Genomic DNA, 18,062 nt, shown 5'->3' with positions numbered 1-18,062 from the left:
AAGTCAGTGCTTGGATGGGTGACCCCTTGGGAACACCACATTGGGCTGCATGACAGGAAAAAAGGCAAGATAAAACTGAAGGAAAAGAAAGAATCAAAATAAAACACACAGTGGGTAGATGGGAGGGATTGTCTAATGGAGTCTAGTTCCTAGCGGGTTAAATTCTCAAGCCACCCACGACACCTGCATCCTTTGGAAAGTCTAGGATGGTACTTATTTGCACATGCAAACACCAGCAGCTTGCATACACAAACTGGAGGACCTAGATGCAAATTGGGGGAGCCTTGGAGAGGGAACTTTTGCAGTATGTTGGTGGGCAGATCCTACTTATACCAAGAGAATGCCTTCTCTGATTGCTGATCTAGTATGTATCCAAAACAACACCATCCATGCACAAAAGGGAGCCCCCTGCTTAGGTCTGGCAGCAGTTGGGAACCCTGTTGATGAACTGCAACTCCCAACAGTGACAGGAAGCATGGCCAATGGGCCAAGCATCCTGAGGGCCAAAGGTTCCCCACATTTGGCTTAGGGGAACCCCGAGGTTTATGCAAGAGCAAAGGGGGGGAAACAATTTTAGGGGAAAATTATTGCGAGGGACCCCAAAACAGCACAATGAGGAATCCTGAGTGTTGTGTGTGTGGGGGGGAGAGACAAACAAACAGGGTGAGAGGAAGGGGGGAAACAGAATGGAATACCCTCAAAGCAAGCAAGATTGGCTGGCACCCTGAATACGAGCATTTCATAGTGCAACATTTTGTTGCCTGCTGTTCTTCTAATACCTGTGTGAGCTGCTTGGCTTTTAATCACTTCTACCCTAACAATTAATATGACTCCCTTGCAACCTAGTGTACTTAAATATTTTACAACAGGGAGCGCTGTTGAACTACACAAATTTGCATATGCTAATTGACATGCAGAAGTGCAAATTTAAAACGGCTCAAATTTACATTTCCCAGAAGGCAAGCCAATCAGTTTCTTCTTCAAATCACCCCAAATATTTTTTTGAATTCATCTGCTACCCACTCAGTTCAGTTCCATGAATTTAACACATAACTTCTGATTAACTTCCCACCCAGACAATCCAAGTGTTGCTCTAAAAATCGGCTTCTCTCCAGCTACTCCCACTCATTTATCACATCATTACCCTTTCTAAATTAAATAATAATAATAATATTGAGACAAGGTTGCTGGTGATGTTCTTTCTTTTGGGGTGGTGGCAGAGTTGCTTTAAATCCAAGAGCTGAGCTGCCCCTGCTCTCCACATCGGGAGAGCCAGTGACTGTGGGCCAGGCACTGTCTCTTAGCCTAACCTACCTCACAGGGTTGTTGTGAGGATACCACAGGGAAAGGAAAACCATGTACACCACCTTGAGTTCCATGTAGGGAAAAGTGGGATAGAAATGCAATGCAGTGCAGTGCAGTGTAATGCAATGAAATAAATTTGTGAAATGCACATTCCCACTTTCCTTCCAGGGATATTGTGCAGAAGGAAGCTATTTCTTTCCCCATGCATATAGTGCACTGCAAAGGAAATGGAATCTTAATTTCCCTATGGCCATTTTTGCTACCATTCCATAACACAGTGTGCGCTGTGCAAAGAAGTACCAGCTCAATTGCCCATTTGCTTATGCTCAGGAGTTAGAGAAAGAGCCACCTTCACTGCACAGCTGATGAGTAGTGCTGTCAGTGGTGCTGACACTTGGCTCCCTCCTCTCAAAAGCAGGAAGCACATGCAGATCAAATGCCAGGCTCAAAATTCCCAGAATCCCACCTCCTGCCCCGCCCACCCAGTGATGTAGTGGAAGGGCAATACATGGGAACACAGCTCATGGGGGTAGGGGTCCTTTTATCACCTGTCAGAGCACCAGGGTAATTGCCAGACGTTTTCTCTTTCTCTGGCAAGTGAACAAGGCGATATTCTGACAGGTTAGGAGAGGAAATTGAGAAATGAGAAATTACTCAATTTCTTCCTTTTGTCTTCAAGGCCATATCACTTTGATCAGCAATTAATTTTGGAAGAAGATTGCTGCCAGCAAGGAAATTGGTGAGGGGAGCAGCAGAGCCTGCCCACCCTAAGAGCCTGCTATTCAGTCCATTGGCCATATAGAACAGCTCTGGTATGCTTATCTGTTGTCCAGTGTTGGTAACCATGAGGCTAAAGAGTACCCTCTCAAAGGTCTAGATTTGACCCAGAAGGCCCCTAAGGCAGGTGGGGACCCTCACATTTAATTTTTTCATTTTTATTTTTTTGCAGTGGAAGAGCATTAGACATCTTCTAGGTCTGCCTTTGCTGGCTGAACATGACACCTCTGCCTCTTTATGCCACCTTCAATAACTATCCAGAAAAACAAACAGCCTGGCCTGCTCTTCTGGCAGAGGTTTGATCTGTAGGAATCAGCAGTGAGGCTTTTCAGAGCATGGAGTCAAGCATTGTTGTTGTTGTTGTTGTTGTTGTTGTTGTTGTTGTTGTTGTTTAGTCGTTTAGTCATGTCTGACTCTTCATGACCCCATGGACCAGAGCACGCCAGGCACTCCTGTCTTCCACTGCCTCCCACAGTTTGGTCAGACTCATGTTGGTAGCTTCGAGAATATTGTCCAACCATCTCGTCCTCTGTTGTCCCCTTCTCCTTGTGCCCTCCATCTTTCCCAACATCAGGGTCTTTTCCAGGGAGTCTTCTCTTCTTATGAGGTGGCCAACGTATTGGCACCTCAGCTTCAGGATCTGTCCTTCCAGTGAGCGCTCAGGGCTAATTTCCTTCACAATTGATAGGTTTGATCTTCTTGCAGTCCACGGGACTCTCAAGAGTCTCCTCCAGCACCATAATTCAAGTCAAGCATTGTCAGCTGCTATGGGTAATTGCTGTAGATAAGACTCTTTTTAAAGGGAGAGCTACAGGAGCTGCTTCAAGAGTTGGCAAGGAACCTGCTCACTGAAACTCTCAATGTGAACTCTTCTGCTAGAGCTATCACTGTTATGTTTGCAAAGCTGATCAGGTTCACTGCTGCGCAGGCACTGCGGGGTTTCAGGGAATCTCACCTAGCCTTTTGCTTTTTTTATTTAAAGTTTTGCTAATCACAACTTCTGCAAAGAGAAATTGTGAATCTCAGTTTGTTCAGGCAGAATGACAGAATCACAGAAATGATAGCAGCAATCATGAATCTATGGGACTGGGAAACCTCTGATGATGGCCAACTATTCTTCTAAGGTTCTGCACTAAGCCAGGACCCCCAGTAGCCATTCCTAACCATCAGATAAACCCCACCCAGAACAATAATAATGCAGAAAAATACAGACTAGGATGATTCAAAGGCTTGCACAGTGGAAATGCCAGAGATGCTTGGATTACAAGAATTAAGTTTAGTAGAGACCATGCAGGTGGATTTTGCATGCAGAGAATGGGCTAATAATAATACCTTTATTGTCAATGTACAACCTGTGTACAGTGAAATTAAGGAAAGGCAATTCCTAGGATATTCCTATGAACATACATGCACACATCCATCCGAGTGGGAAGGATTCCTTATATAGGTCAACTTCTCAGTGTTTGTGGTTTTCAGTCAACAGTAAACATTAATGCAATGAATCTGTATGTAACAACTTAACGAAAGATGCTCTCTGTTAGATCCTCTTTGTGGGCATGTATGCACTACATATATAAACCTCTTTAAGTGTTATATGGTCCTTATTTAAAACAGCCAAGGGACAGAGGAGGATGGAAGTTGAGCTTGGAGATGAGCCTCATCACTGACCAATATGTCCAAGTCATACTGGTATTAAAAACACAGTGAAAACAAAGTGGGGGTAGAAGTTGACATCTCTCTTTAGTGATCCCTTAGCAGCTTCTACTTGAAGAGAAGGGAACATATGTTTAAGGCTACAGCCTTAGCACACATCCTTGGTAGCAAATCAATGGTATTTAATTTTGACTGAGCCTGCATAGGATTGGGCTGTAATCCTAAACCCTCTTACTAGGAACTAAGTCTTGCATGGCAATGTCCCGTCCCCCCGTGGGAAATGAATGACACGTGACACAATTATAGAAGGTTAATGGGCAGAAAAAGGCCACAACTTTATTGGTTACAGATGTTGATTGGTCAGCCTGGCGAGTGACGTGGCCGGGAATCCCCTATCGCACAGGGGCTGAGCCCCCAGCCCCTGTGCACGTGGAAGTTCCTTGACTGCCTGCAACACTGCCTCCATTTTAAAGCGGAAGTGGCTACTCATGCGGCAAGGAGGAGGCAGAGTTCTGACGGCACTCAACAAGGGCGGGGAACTGCCAAATGTGTCCCACCACAAGTCCCGATTTAGCCTGTGAGGCCAAGATCACATGCTCCACACCTGATAACACGTGCGACAGGGCAGGTGAAAGTGCGACTGAGTTGGCCATGCGGCTGAGTTCCCCATGGGGAACTTGATTGCGCAGGTGATCCCTGTGTAAAGCACAGTTCAAGTCACTGTCCATCATGTCCATGTCCAGCATGGCTGGGAAAAAAGCCCCCACCCCCACCCCTGTATCACTCCAGACTGCAGAAGGGTTGGCGTCACAGGTTTGAAAAACTGGAAGTAGAAAAGTAGCAGAGCGAGGAGCATGCCAGAAAGTAACCTCTTCTTGGCTATGTCACAATTTTACTCTAAAGCGATACCCTTCCCTTGCAGCCTGAAGTGGTAAAGTCCATTCTGTCCCTTCAGCATTCTGCCACCCCATTTTGCCACATGTACAGAGCAGGCCTCAATAGGGCTTACTTCTGGATGAGCTAAGCATGGCCAGGAGGATGCTGCCAAAATCCCCAGGCTCTGCTTGAAAAGAAAGCTGCTCATCTTCTGCTGCTCTGCTTCTTCGGAAGGCAACAAAAGGGAGGGTCAAGAGGAATGCCGACATCCCTATGTACTTACTAAGCAACCTATTGCTGCAGTCAAGGAATGCTTTCCAAGGCTATGTACACTTTGGGGGTTTAAAACACAATGAGGTTGTTTCCTCCCCTGCTGCATTTTAAGTTCCATTTGCATGCTGTTGTACACAACAGAGAGGATAGCATCACCCAATGTGTATTACCTGCTTGGCTTCCCTGCCCCTGCTACCCCAGCACCTCCTGTTCATGAAACTGTCGTCTGCACATGTGCAATGACTGTCTCAAATGTACACAACTCCGCTTAACTCTGAAGTGAATGTGGCTTATGGTGGTTCAAGGGGAAATGCACCAAATAGCGGTATTTCTCAAAGGAAAAACAAACAAACAAACCACCTGCTACAGGGTAGCTCTGCATTGTGGGTAACCGGTGCAAATGGATTCAAAAGTTAGCAGCGGGAGTGCACCGAAGCCAGAGTAAATGGTCATTGCTAGGACTGCCTTTCATAAATTGTGTCAGAATCCTGCAATGCTGTAGTGGATCAAATCACATGCAGACCAAAGGATAGCTCAGTCGGTAGAGCATGAGACTCTTAATCTCAGGGTCGTGGGTTCCACATTGGGCAAATGTGAGCGGTTGGACCAGATGACCCTCATGGTCTCTTCCAACTCTACAATTCTATGATTCTATGTTGTTGTGGGTTTTGTGGAGGTGGGGGGGGTGTCAGTCTGGATTATGCCTATGGTCTCCTTTTCTGGTGGCACTGCCTTTTAAGCATGTTATCATATGTGGAGAACTGGGACACGTCTTCATACAAATGATGGGGGGGGGAGCATCAAGAAGCACATGGACAAATGATACTCAGCTTCAGTTCAGTAAACACTATACATGTATGGAGCCAGGTCAGATAATACTGGTCCATATTATATGGAAGGGAGCAAGGTGACATGCCTGTCACCTCTGCTCATTCAGTGCACCTATCCTGCCTCCAATGTCCCTTGATGTTCCTGTGGGGGTGTGATGTTAGAATACAGCTCTATGTATATAAAATCCAACACATGAATAAACTAATTTTGACCGATCAGTTTTGTGGATAAAATTCTGCTTCCATTGTACAGATCCTTCCTCTCAGGAGGGGGCCATGGCTAAGTGGCAGAGACAATCAAGATCCCAGGTCCAAACCCTGGCTTCTCAAGAGAAAAGGGATCAGACAGAAGGTGATGTAAAAGTCCTCTGCCCAACACCAGTCAAAGCCAGCCACAGGAGATAAAGACAGGTTAGATGAAAAGGTAAGCTGACTTCAGAAAGTAGCTTCCCGTACTCCTCTTTTTCACACACACCCTTTTTGCAGATCTGAGTTTCTCTGGTGTTTGACTTGCTTCTCTTCCTTAAACCCATCCCCACTTCAAAATCCACATGCCACCTTTTCCCTCTGGAGCACTCTGCCGTCTTCCCCCAAAGTTCACAGAAACTCAGCTTTCTTGCTTGGACCTGACAGTTTAAACATCTTGCTCCCCTCCCCAACCTTTTCCCCTATCCCTGTAGATGGGGGGGGGGGGAGAGGGAAGCAAGAAAAAAGAATGGCGTTTTTCCAGTTTCTGAGCAAGCCACAGACCTGTTGCTACTAGCCTTGGCTTTAACGTCTGGAGGGTTTTTTTTATGTTGTCTTGGCTTCATGCAGAGAAAGGAAGAGAGGGAGAGAACAGTTCACCAAGGGCTGCCAGTTACACCCTGGGATGGACAGCGCATCCTGGCAATTGTCAAAGGCACACACAGCTGGCTGCTCCCATGACCCTTGCCCCAACCCTCACCCCCCCTAACCCCAGTTCACCCAGGGCCTCCCTCCTCCATTCCTAGCTGTGCACCTGCCCCCCTTTTATATCCCAGACACCCTGCTGCAGCTGTTGTGTGTCTGTTATATACCCAGCCCCATGTTAAACTCATTTGAGTGGGGAGTGCAAGGGAAAGCATGTCAAAGGAATGATAAAATATTAAATCTACTACTAGCCGCAGGAAACTTAAGCTCAAGTCGATGCTTCTCTCCTGTCTTGTGAAAGCTGATACAGCAATTTTTTTTTTTTAAAATCCAGCCTCCGAGACTCTCTCCTCCCTAGTAACAGCTGTCATTGGCTCATGGTCTCATAAGAAAGCCTACCAGTAGTTTATCAACTCATTCCTCATTACTTCAGTACAGATTTTTTTAAATGGGCGTAAGGGAAGGGAAGAACAGAGAACTTTGGAGCAACATAAGAACATTAGAAGACCCCTGCCAGACCTTCCAAGTGTCCCTATTTTCCAGGGAAAGTTCTGGATTTACAGTCATCCCAGTTTCTGCTTTGATCCTGGAATGTCCCGCTTTTCCTTAGGATGTCCCTATTTTCATTGCAGAAACGTTGGAGGGAATGCCAGGCTGGATCTGGCCAAAAATCACCTGGTCCAGCATCCTGCTTCCACTAATGGAATCAGGTAGTTGAAACCAGTCCAATGGATTTGTCTAATCCTCGTTTAAAGCCATCAAAATTGGCGACCATCACTAACTCTTGTGGGGGCAAATGCCATAGTGTTACTATGCACTGTGTGGAAGAAGGACTTCTTTCATTTGGGTTCTAGGAAATGTGTCACCTTCCAGTGGGTTTGGGGATCTGGGTAGCAAACACTAATTAGGCCCCCTGGGCTCCACAATCCCTTGCATGCTTATCAAGTCATGACTCCTATTCCTCTCCAGGATGCTTCACACATCACAGGCACCAAATACATGAAGTCAGAAGATGTGGCATGGAGTCTTGAGTCAAATCCCTCTAACTCTGCATGGTCTATTCTGAGGCTAGGGTGACCTCTCCAAGGATACAGGCAGGCCCCTTTCCAACCCTGTGCTGCCTGACATCTTTCTTTGGGTGAAGATGCAGGAAGCAGGGAGAGAATTAGCTGACCAAGTGACCTTCTACATGCCAAGGATGTACTCAGGCCCAGAGCCACAGTCCCTTCTCTTTTGATGTGCCATGCACATATGAAAAACGTAATGTGCAAATTGTCTGGAAAATTATAAGTGAATGAGTGCCACTTTTGTGTTGCATTAAATAGCAATTAATAAAAAAGAGGGGGAGATGTAATGTGCGAATGGAGCCCACAGTGGGTCTTCCGGTGGAGAAACATGCCTAGGAAAGAGTGGGCTGCTAATTGCCTTCTCTCAGAAAAATAAAAACGCCTGTGTGATGTGGTGAGGAAAAAAAGTGGTGGAAAAAAGTGGTCACATTTCTAAAATAAAAACGGATAAATCCGGAACAGCCATATTAAATATGATTGCCATTTCATTTCTTCACTGTTGCATCAATTCCCCTGCAAGTAAGCCACATGGCCAAAGTCTCCCTTGGGAGGTTGTGGACTCTCCTTCCTAAGAAGCTTTTAAGCAAAGGTTGAATGGCCATCTGTCAAGGGTGCTTTAGTGGAGATTCTTGCACTGCAGGGGGTTAGACTAGATGTCCCCTGGGGTCCCTTCCAACTCTACAATTCTATGATTCAAATATCTGCTAGGAATATGACCACTCATCTGTATATGAAGGATACACTGATTCTAGGAATATATGTGTGGTGCTGGCATAAATAATAAACAACACCTCTCATTTTCTCTTTGTAGGTGATTTCATTGGCCTCTTTGAGAAAAAGGAATTCATGTTGGTTGGCTGTAGGTTTCTGAACTAGGCATACAAATATCCAGTAGCCTGTTCACTCCAAGTGACTACCATATTTTCCAAGTGACCAGAAAGTATATCTGCCGGCATTCTATTCTCAAAAACATTGACTTTAATTGAGAAATAAAAATGGGAAATACCTTGGCCATTTTGTTCCTGTTGCTTGGTTCCTTAGGAAATCACACCAACAATATAATTGTTATCACACAACCCATCTTTCTGTTAGTTATTATTTTCCTGCAATGCCGCTGTTGTTTCTGCATGTGGCCACCAGGGGATGCTTCTGTGGCAGCTGGATATTACTCTGCAAGCCTTCATTACTCAGGTAGGGTTGTGAGGGTGTGGCTGGTGTCTGAGGTTAACAACGTGTTCATTGGAATAAGACAAGGAAGCTCGGTGGGAATTATACTACTTCAAAAAGCTGGCAGGGAATGAGATGACTGGATGCCCTTCTCAAGAACTTCCAGCAGGTTAGTGTACCATTCAAACCACTGGTAGGGGAATCAAATGATTGAATGCTCTCCCATCTTAAAAGAAGAACCACAAAGGCTAGCATATCAGGAAGAAGGACTATAGCTCAGTCTTCCTCCTGATCTGCCAATGTTCTGTATGCAGGAAAGGCTTTTGAAACAAAACAGAACATGGATAAGTATTCAGTTATATGAACACCCCCCTGCATTCTGATTTGGTTTGGTCTGAGGAAGAATGGGCCCTATGATCTTTCTGCTGCATGTCTTTCCAGAAGGACTCTGCCCCACCAACCTCATTCTGCAGTCTGCCAGCGCCCACCTGCCTACTTTGGGGGGGAAGGCCATAGCTCAGAGCATCTGCTTTGTATGCAGGAAGGTTCACATCTCCAAGTAGGGCTGAGAGAGACCTCCATCTGAAATCTTGGAGAGTCACAGCCAGTCAGTATAGATATACAGACAATACAGAGCTAGATAGACCAACGGTCCAACCTGGCATTTGGGAGCTCCCTATGACTGCTCCTATGACTGGATGCTTACAGATGATGGAAGCATAAGCATATAACCAAATGATCAGAAAGGTAGCTGGGAAATGGCTGGCCGAATAATAAACGACTAAATAAAAACATCATAGCGGAAAGCAGCTGCAGGTAGGGTTGCTGTTTAATGGCTGGCAGAAGTTGTGCATGCGGTTCAGTGTGGGCACTCAGGATGCAAGCGGTCAAGTTGCCTTGGGCACAGGATGCTGCACTACCCTGGACCGGGTGTGTGGGTAATTAACAACAGCATCCCGTGGCATGCAAGTGTCAGTTAGAATGAGCAGGCACTTTCAGTGGGCTTGGCCACCGCTTCACTCTACCTGACTTGGCAGTCATGCAATTTTATCAGCGGGCAAGGACAAGCAGAGGTATAGTGATTGGCCCTCGTTTCCAAAAGGCTGTCTACTAGACTATTGTAGCCCATCTTGAAGAGGAAACAGGGGGCGGAGAGAGAGAGGAAACCCCACTTTAAAAGCAAGAAGGGCAGAAGATCATTTAAGAACAGGGAAGAATCAACCATCTCTCCCCACCAGTGCTTAATTTATTGTATACAGGCCTGACTTCCCCCCACTCTCTTCAGTTTCCAGCTCTGGGCCAATTTTGGTCATTGCTGGGACTGGCTTCCTAAGCGATTGCTCCTTGGATTTCTGGCCAACCTGGCAGAAGCCTTCAAGTTCAAGTCAAACTTCATTTTTCCTTTTCACCAGTTGCTTAGAAACATGCCTATGAAAATATACTTCTCTGTTCTCACACTCTACTGTTCTGGTGCCAAGAGCTTTTATTTTCCCTATGCCTTGCCCTCAGAAATTCCTCTGTGTGTGTGTGTGTGTGTGTGTATGTATATATATATGAAGCTCCTGCAGGCACAAAGTTATGCCTGCAAGTCATCTGTTCCCAGCACATGCCCATCTCCAGAAAAAAAGGTGACTTTGGTATTATTTTCAACAGCTGCTTTTTACACTATTGGATTAAAGTTTAACTAAGGAGCAAAACGAGGATCCTAGGAATTCACTGGCAGGTCTTGGAAACAGGACTGAGGTAGACAGCAAGGAGATGTCATGGCAGCCCCATCAGAGTGCTAGAGCAACACTTCTGCAGTACGACACACACCTAGGATCCACATGTCTGAAACTTTTAACTTAACAGCAAGAATAGTTTAGCAGTCATGCCAACAGTTCCTGATAATTTTACTCGGGGCTTTTTCCCACAGCCAGAACTCACCAGAACTCAGTTCCGGCACCTCTCAGGTAGGTGCCATTGCCATTATAAGAGAACAAGGGAGGTGTTCATAGTGAGTTCTGCCACCTCTTTTTCCAGAAAAATAGCACTGAGAACTAACAAAGGTCTGTTTCTGATTAGTGTCCACCTTCTGACTCCAAAGTCCTCAAAAACTGTCACCCTTTAACCTGTAAGCCTCCAGCAGCCTAATAAATAGGTTCGTGGCCAATCCACTGGGAGTAGTTGAGCTGCCATTTTTAGGTCTCTCTCTCTTTTTTCTCTCTCCATCTCCTTTTGATTCCACCCTCTTTTAGAGTTGGAAAGTGCAACTGAGATAAAACTTGCAAGAAACTTTAAGTTACTCTTAAGAAAAGTTTTAAAAAGCAGTAGTCCATTCATATTGACTAGGAATGGCCTGCTATAAACTTGTAGACTGGACACGACCCACCAATCATCATGCTTCCTTGCTGGTCTCCCCTGCTGGATGGCAAGGACTTTAGCCCTCCCCAGGAAACAAAAAATAATTATATAATGGCTGCATGCATGAGAGGGAGAGGCCACATTTAGATTCAACACTGTTTGGGTTTTTGTGCGTAAGGCTGCTGCTGCTGGCTAATCTGAGGCTTTATTATAATGCCCAACAACCCCTGGTTTATTTGTGCATCAAGCTACATACTTTGAGCCCCAGGACTGCTGTCTGGAGAACAGAGTGGCCCCCAAGAATTCAGAAGTTGGCTATTCCTCTTACAGACAATTTTGGAGCACCTGCTGTACAGCTGGATCCGAAAGCGTGAGAGAAGGGGGAGGGGCGAGAAAGGGGGATGGAAAGAGAAAAAATGCTCAGGCCCGTTCAGACCAAATGAAAAAGTCAAACTGTTGCTGGTCTCATCTGTCTGTAAGTGGCACTGTTGCAACTCCAAAGGAAGAGCAGAGTGTATTGCTCTGCATGCCGCCGTATTTGCACTGAACCATATTGTTCGTATTACTGACCAAACACACACACACACACACACACACACACACACACACTGTAGATGACGTGCAATGGGGATATTCCACATAGTTTTAGTGTGAGTGGATTGTTACAGAGTTTACTGGGTTCCAAGACAGTGAAATCAAGTCGTATCTCCTCCTCCTCCTCCTCCTCCTCCTCCTTCTCCTCCTCCTCCCCCTCTAACAGACTAGTTCCACTTTATGGAATGATCCAAGCAAAATGCCTTCGCCTTTCACCTCTTCCAAATGGAGCACCTGACATTTTGGAAACTTGTTTTTGTTTTCTTAAGGATATTTTCACTCCGCTTGATGAGATGACAACCCAAAGCCAGCAAATGCTTTTAAGCAGCAGCAGGAAAAGGCAACGGCTCTCTTTCTGTGTGTGGAGGGGGGGGGTTGGAGTTGTCATAAAAGCAGGAAGATTTATGGGGTGTTGGGAAGGAGAAGTTGTAACTGCAAATCTTCACTGTATGGATGCAACAGGCATGCTGGCAGAAAGCAGATGCCTGGTGTGTGTGTTTTGTGGGTTGTTGTTTTTTTTTGCAGAAGATGGAAACAGGAGGGGGGCAAATCAGTGGCTGTTTGGGGAGAGAGAATGTTCTCTTTTGCATCCAGGTGTGCAAAAAAGAAGAAATGGCTCAAATGGAATACAGGTTAGGAAATGCTGGCTTCTTCACCCCTCTAAAATGTATATCAAAGTTCCCTGTTCAAAAGTATTCTTTTCTTCGGCATTTTTTTTTTGTTACTGTATTGCACCTGCTCCTTTCTATGTCCCATCAAAACATTCAGATGCATCACAAGGAAAAAGCCACTCTCAAGTTTGGACACAGATGAGACTCACAAGGTATGGAGCCTGAACTGAATGGGACTTGATGGGGTGTATCTGTCTGAGTGCTCTTGCCACATAGATGCAGAGCATTAAATATAAAGCCAGAGAAGATAGACTGCTACTAAAATGTGACAGGATTGTGGAGGGACCAAAAGAGGAGGTGGGAGTGTGAAAGGTGGTGGCGTGAAGCGATGGTCGAGGAGGCAACAGGTGAGGTGGAAAATTCATCTGAGTGAGAAACCAGGCATGTAAAAATAAGGATTGGGGGGGGGGGAGTTATGCAATGGGAGATAAGGAGCCCAGGCTTGAGGAGGGGGAGAGTGACCAGGTGAGAGTTGGGTAAAGAAGGAAAACACACTTGCAGGTGAAGCAAGGTTAAGATGCGCTGCAAGGGAGGAACATAGGGCAGCACTGTGGAGGTTGCACAGGTTTAAGTGTCATGGAAGGTAAGGGAGGTGCAAGTGAGCGGGGTGGGGTGGGTGGGGGGTGACCTGGGCGTAATCGGATTGGAAAGGTGACCTGATGGGATAGGTGGTGCATCCGAGGAGACAGCAGGGAAAGATGTTCAGAGGGCGCTTAGAGAGCATGGCAGGCGGCGGACGGGGATGTGCAGAGGCAAGCGAGTGGAGCGAAATGAAGAGGTGCCCCGTGACCCCCCTCGAGAGCCAAGGCCCAGGGGCAGGACTCACCGTTCTTGGCTTGCTCCCTGTAGCTCTTCTCGTTGAGGCAGACCCCTCGGCCGTGCAGCAGGGCGTGCAAGGGCTTCTCCTCACCTTGGCGCGGCAGGCAGCGCATGCCCTGGGCACAGCGCTCGGTGTACACCCCGCAAGACTGCCCTTCAGCCAGGGCGCAGGTCATGCAGCATCCACAGCCGGGCTCCTTCACCAGCTCGCAGCCCACCGGGCTGGGAGGGCACATGGAAAGGGCTTTTTCATCACAAAGTTCACAGTGCACAAAGGAGCCCAGCCCTTGGGATAGCCCCAGGCAGAGGCACAGGAGCAAAACTTGGGTCACGAGCATCTTCAAGGCACAGGCAGGCATGCAGCGAGGCAGGCACCCAAGGCAATATCGATTGTCCTCTTTTTATTTCTTTTGCAAAAAAATGTTTTTTTTCTATATATAAAAAAATAGGAAAATAATCTTTTTCAAAAAAAAAGAGAGGGAAAAATAGTGTCTCCTTCCTTAAATTCCAAAAGAGCTTTTCCACCTCAGAAATGATTCAGGATCGGAATGCAAAAAACAAAACCTGGCTGTCAAAATCTGCAGTTGCAAGAATTACGCATGCAACAGGTTGGAAATGGGGAGGGTGGGTTGGGGAGCCAAGGAGGGGGGGGGGAGAGAAGAGCCAGGAGAGCTTTGGTGAAGCTGCACACCGAGAGGTATAAAAACAATAATAATAATCCACAGGCTTCACTCAAAAAAAGCAACGTCTGCAAGAGAGGCTGGGGAGGAAGCAGAGAAGGGAATCAGCTTCTTTTCGACTGTCCTGATATTATCTGCAGCAAATGAAAAAACGCCTGGAGAGAAGCAGCATAAAAGCAGGTAGAGCTGGGCTTTGTCAAGAAGAGATTTAGCATGGGACTGGCTGCAATTTTTTTTTCCTCCCCCCCTTATCCTCCTCTTCCTAGATTGGGTTAAGAACAACAAAGAGGTTTTCTGTAAAAGTTGGAGGATTTCTACAAAGTCGGCAGTAGAAAGAGAACGAAGGAGGGAGGAGGGAGAAAAAAAAGAAGGAAGGGAGAAAAAAAAAAGAATTTCACTTTGTAGATCTCCCAACACTTTTCCCCTGGAGAAGTTTCTAAAGAGACTGAATAGTGCCGAGCAGGCATGTCTTTTAAATAGACTGCCCCTGGCTGCCTGCCAGCCCCTCGCTGCAATCTGAGATCCCAATGACACCTCAGCCTGAATGGGTGCCAGGAACCAGGGCAAGATCAGTGCACACTCCAAATGTGTGTGGGGGTGGGCTGTGCAGCTTCTGACTTCTAGGCTTCCAAAGCCCTTGGCAATGATCAGCAACATTATTGTTCGCAGACACACACACACACACACACACACCACCCCAAAGGCATCCAATTGCCTCATTTATACCGGACAAGAAGGAATAAAGTTCTCTATGCTCCAGACTGCAGGGAAGAGTGGAAAAAGCTCAAGAGTTTCTGGGCTAAATTGGTGTCATGTTTTTGTTTTATTAAATGCCCAAGGCTATAACCATGTGTGGGCACCATGATTTGGGAGCAAGCCTCAGTGGGGCTTCGGATCTGAGTAACTCTGCATAGGCAAAAGGGTACATGTGGAGTTGCCAACTTTCTTATTGATCCCTGCTCCTGTGCACTTAACAGCAGCTCAGTATGGAATTGCTGCTGCCTAGCAGACCCCGTCAAAAATCTTTACCTGGTGATTGCTGAATGGTAGCCGGCCAGGCACCGTTTCTGCTCAGCTGGCAACACTCAGTACACAAGTGTTGCCTTGTGGTACCTCCCATCACCTTCATCACAATGGTCTGCTCCATGCCAAAGAGTGTTCATGAACTCAGGCTCGTATACAGAATGTGGTTTATCTCCCAGCCTAGTGTGGCTCGTTTTGTGTATAATCTGACATTTCGCAGTTGAGAGGCATTGTTCCAGGCCCCAGGAGCTGTTTGCAGGATTAGGCTGACAATTCCGTTACTGTGCACTGTGCCTGCAGGTTTTAACATGGCAGGTGCCCATTTGCATGACATCACCGCTGCAGGGCGATAACCTGCGTGGAGTTGCAGCGCCTGGTTTGTTCAGCGAGGCTCTCCGCCAGCGTGTGTGTGTGTGTGTCTGACAAAAGCTCCTTACCTCTCAAATACCAATTGCTTAAGCAAACCCAGAGCGTGAGCAAAGCCAAACAAACCAGCAAAAGCAGGGGAACCTAAACAGAAACCAGAAACAAAGTTAGCTGCATCATCAGAGGGCTTTTGCCACATCAAAGAGACACCCTTCATGGAAATGTCAAGCATCCTTACTTCTACCCTTCCCAGTGCTCTTCTGGCCTGTTACCTTGAAACACATAAAACAAACAAAACAAAACAAAAAACATGTCTGGAAAGAAAAAGTTTTTCCCCTTGCACATTATAGAACCAATGACTTTCTCTTATTTTCATGGGTGCTGAAAGGCCGCAAACTGTCAAGATGCCAGTGGCTGGGATGGGCATGTCTACCACCATCCTTCCCAGTAGGCTCAAATGCAAACATGGCTTTTGAATAAAACACAGGAGATTTGGAAGCACAGCCTGGCGTTCTGAAATTTCCCCTTCTGCATATAGTAACCACTAAGAAGTCGGTGTTTCCTTCCAACAAAGGAAAGCAGCAGGGTAGGGTGGGTGGGAGAGGGGCCACGACTGAGAGCAACCTGTCAATTTTCATTGGAGATTCTCAAGGAGCAACCGGGCCACTCTTCCTCTTCCTCTTCCAGGTGGATTTCAGTTCTCCCGACTGCGCTGAAAATGCCTGCATTGCATTGCTTTTGCCACTAGAATGCACCCTTATCTATGATAAGTCCTTGGGCCTGCTTCTTTTTAAAATAAATTAACCCCTTTCTGGCGTTGCTTGAATGTTTTTAGTGCTGGCTACTTAATGTCTTACATTTTCTCTCTTGACACCAAACAGAGGGGTGATTGGAGGAGAGAGAGAGAGAGAGAGAGAGAGAGAGAGAGAGAGAGAGAGAGAGAGAGAGAGAGAGAGAGAGACACTAGAGAGATCTGTTTCTCAAATGTCCAAGAGCTGCCAGCATCACCAAATACTCTTTTAAGTAAAGAATCTGAATGCTGGGAAATTTGCAGAAGCTCATTGAATACTCTCCCCATTGATGGTTAACTTAAATATGGGATTCACAGCCTTTTTTCCTCCACTGGCAGAGCTGGTGAGTCTTTAGTCACTGTGTGGCAGGTGGAAATCCAAGAGATGCAGCTTTCTCCAAGGATGCATTGCAATGGTTGTGTATGGGAACTGTATTGAGGGCAAAATTCACCCTCCACCCTGGACATTGGCTGGGTTAGTTCTCACTAACAAATCTCCCACAGAGCTTATTTTACAACCCCTAATTTCACCCCCTAATTTATAGTATGCAGTCCCTCCCTCTAAACATTCTCCACTGGTGACACTAGTAGTTCTGCTGCGCACCAGGTGCTGTCTCCTCAGAAGTATACCCCACTTGTGGGCAGATCTACACCATACATTGAAAGCACACTTGATGCACACTTTTATCACACTGTTTCCCACAAAGGATCATGGGAACTGTAGTCCACTCCTCACAGAGCTCCAGTTCCCAGCATTCTTTACAAACTGCAGCTTCCTGGATTCTTTGACGGAAGCCATGGGCTTTAGATGTAGCCTATGTTGTGGATGTGACCAACAGAGCTTACTTCTTGGGAAGTGTGTTTAGACTTGAAGCTTCATTTATCCTCATAAAATCCTGGAAGATTATTCATATTCCATTATTTGCAGATGTGGCTGACTGTAACTTTTTCAAAGCCAGCAAAAGAGTTCCTGGATGAGTAGAGATTTGAAGAAGAAGAAAAAAACACCCTCCCTTTGCCTGGCACTAGGAAGGGACAGCCTGGTCTGCTCTTGTGTCTCTAATGCAGAAACCAGCAAAATAAACTTCTTCACGGCACAAGGGTAACATGACCATTTACTAATGTCTGCAAATCAAGCTGCTTGAGAAAGGCACAGGAGCAGGGGGCATTTTAAAAGATGGCAGTCCTGCCCCGGTCCTAGGCTTTTGCAATTAGGGAAGGGGAAGAATTTCACTTGACCCATGTTCTTAAACAAAGTGACCTCAATTTGCAATTCTAATAAATGGATTGGAGTGTAACTATTCCTTGGATTTCATGCTTCTCCAAATTTTGTGTCATGACCCTTGCCCTAAAAAGCTGCATTCAGACATATGTGCATTGAAATAAAATATGTTTTAAAATACATATTATTTTGTGTTATACAGTGGTACCTTGGTTTATAAACTTAATCCGTTCTGGAAGTCTGTTCTTAAACCGAAGCGTTCTTAAACCAAGGCATGCTTTCCCATAGCAGCGGGGGACTCAATTTACAAATGGAACACACTCAACAGGAAGCGAAACATGTTCTTATTTCAAGGCAAAGTTCACAAAGCAAAACACCTACTTGCGGGTTTGCAGCGTTCTTAATCCAAGTTGTTCATAAACCAAGCTGTTCTTAAACCAAGGTACCACTGTATATGTGTATGTATATGTGTGTTTATGTACAACTCTAAATATATATTTCAGTCTGACTTCTCATACAAAGCTTTTTTTTAAAACACAAACACACACACACGACAGAACAGACTTGGGAATATCACACCGGTGAAATTGAAATGGACTGGAAGAAATATACTTGAGTACAATTTGTGGCTAAGTGATCCTGCTCACCACTAGTGATGGAAACGAGCCCATCAGTGCCCATCTGCTCTCTTTGTCAAATTTGCTTCTCTCGCCAG

General features: G+C 46.0%; 1 protein-coding gene across 1 annotated transcript in view; it reads right to left on the bottom strand.

Moving 5' to 3' along the window:
• Positions 1-13,717, bottom strand: part of IGFBP5 (insulin like growth factor binding protein 5) — a 37,617-nt gene extending 23,900 nt beyond the window's left edge. The window contains exon 1 of the mRNA XM_033161450.1: positions 13,274-13,717. Within this exon, the coding sequence (XP_033017341.1) occupies positions 13,274-13,625 (352 nt within the window). The 5' untranslated portion in view covers positions 13,626-13,717. The remainder of the gene's footprint in view (positions 1-13,273) is intronic.
• Between the last annotated feature and the right edge of the window lie 4,345 nt (positions 13,718-18,062).

This window comes from Lacerta agilis, chromosome 1, assembly GCF_009819535.1.
Source record: "Lacerta agilis isolate rLacAgi1 chromosome 1, rLacAgi1.pri, whole genome shotgun sequence".
Classification (NCBI taxonomy): Eukaryota; Metazoa; Chordata; class Lepidosauria; order Squamata; family Lacertidae; genus Lacerta; species Lacerta agilis.
This window is presented reverse-complemented; position numbering and strand designations above follow the sequence as displayed.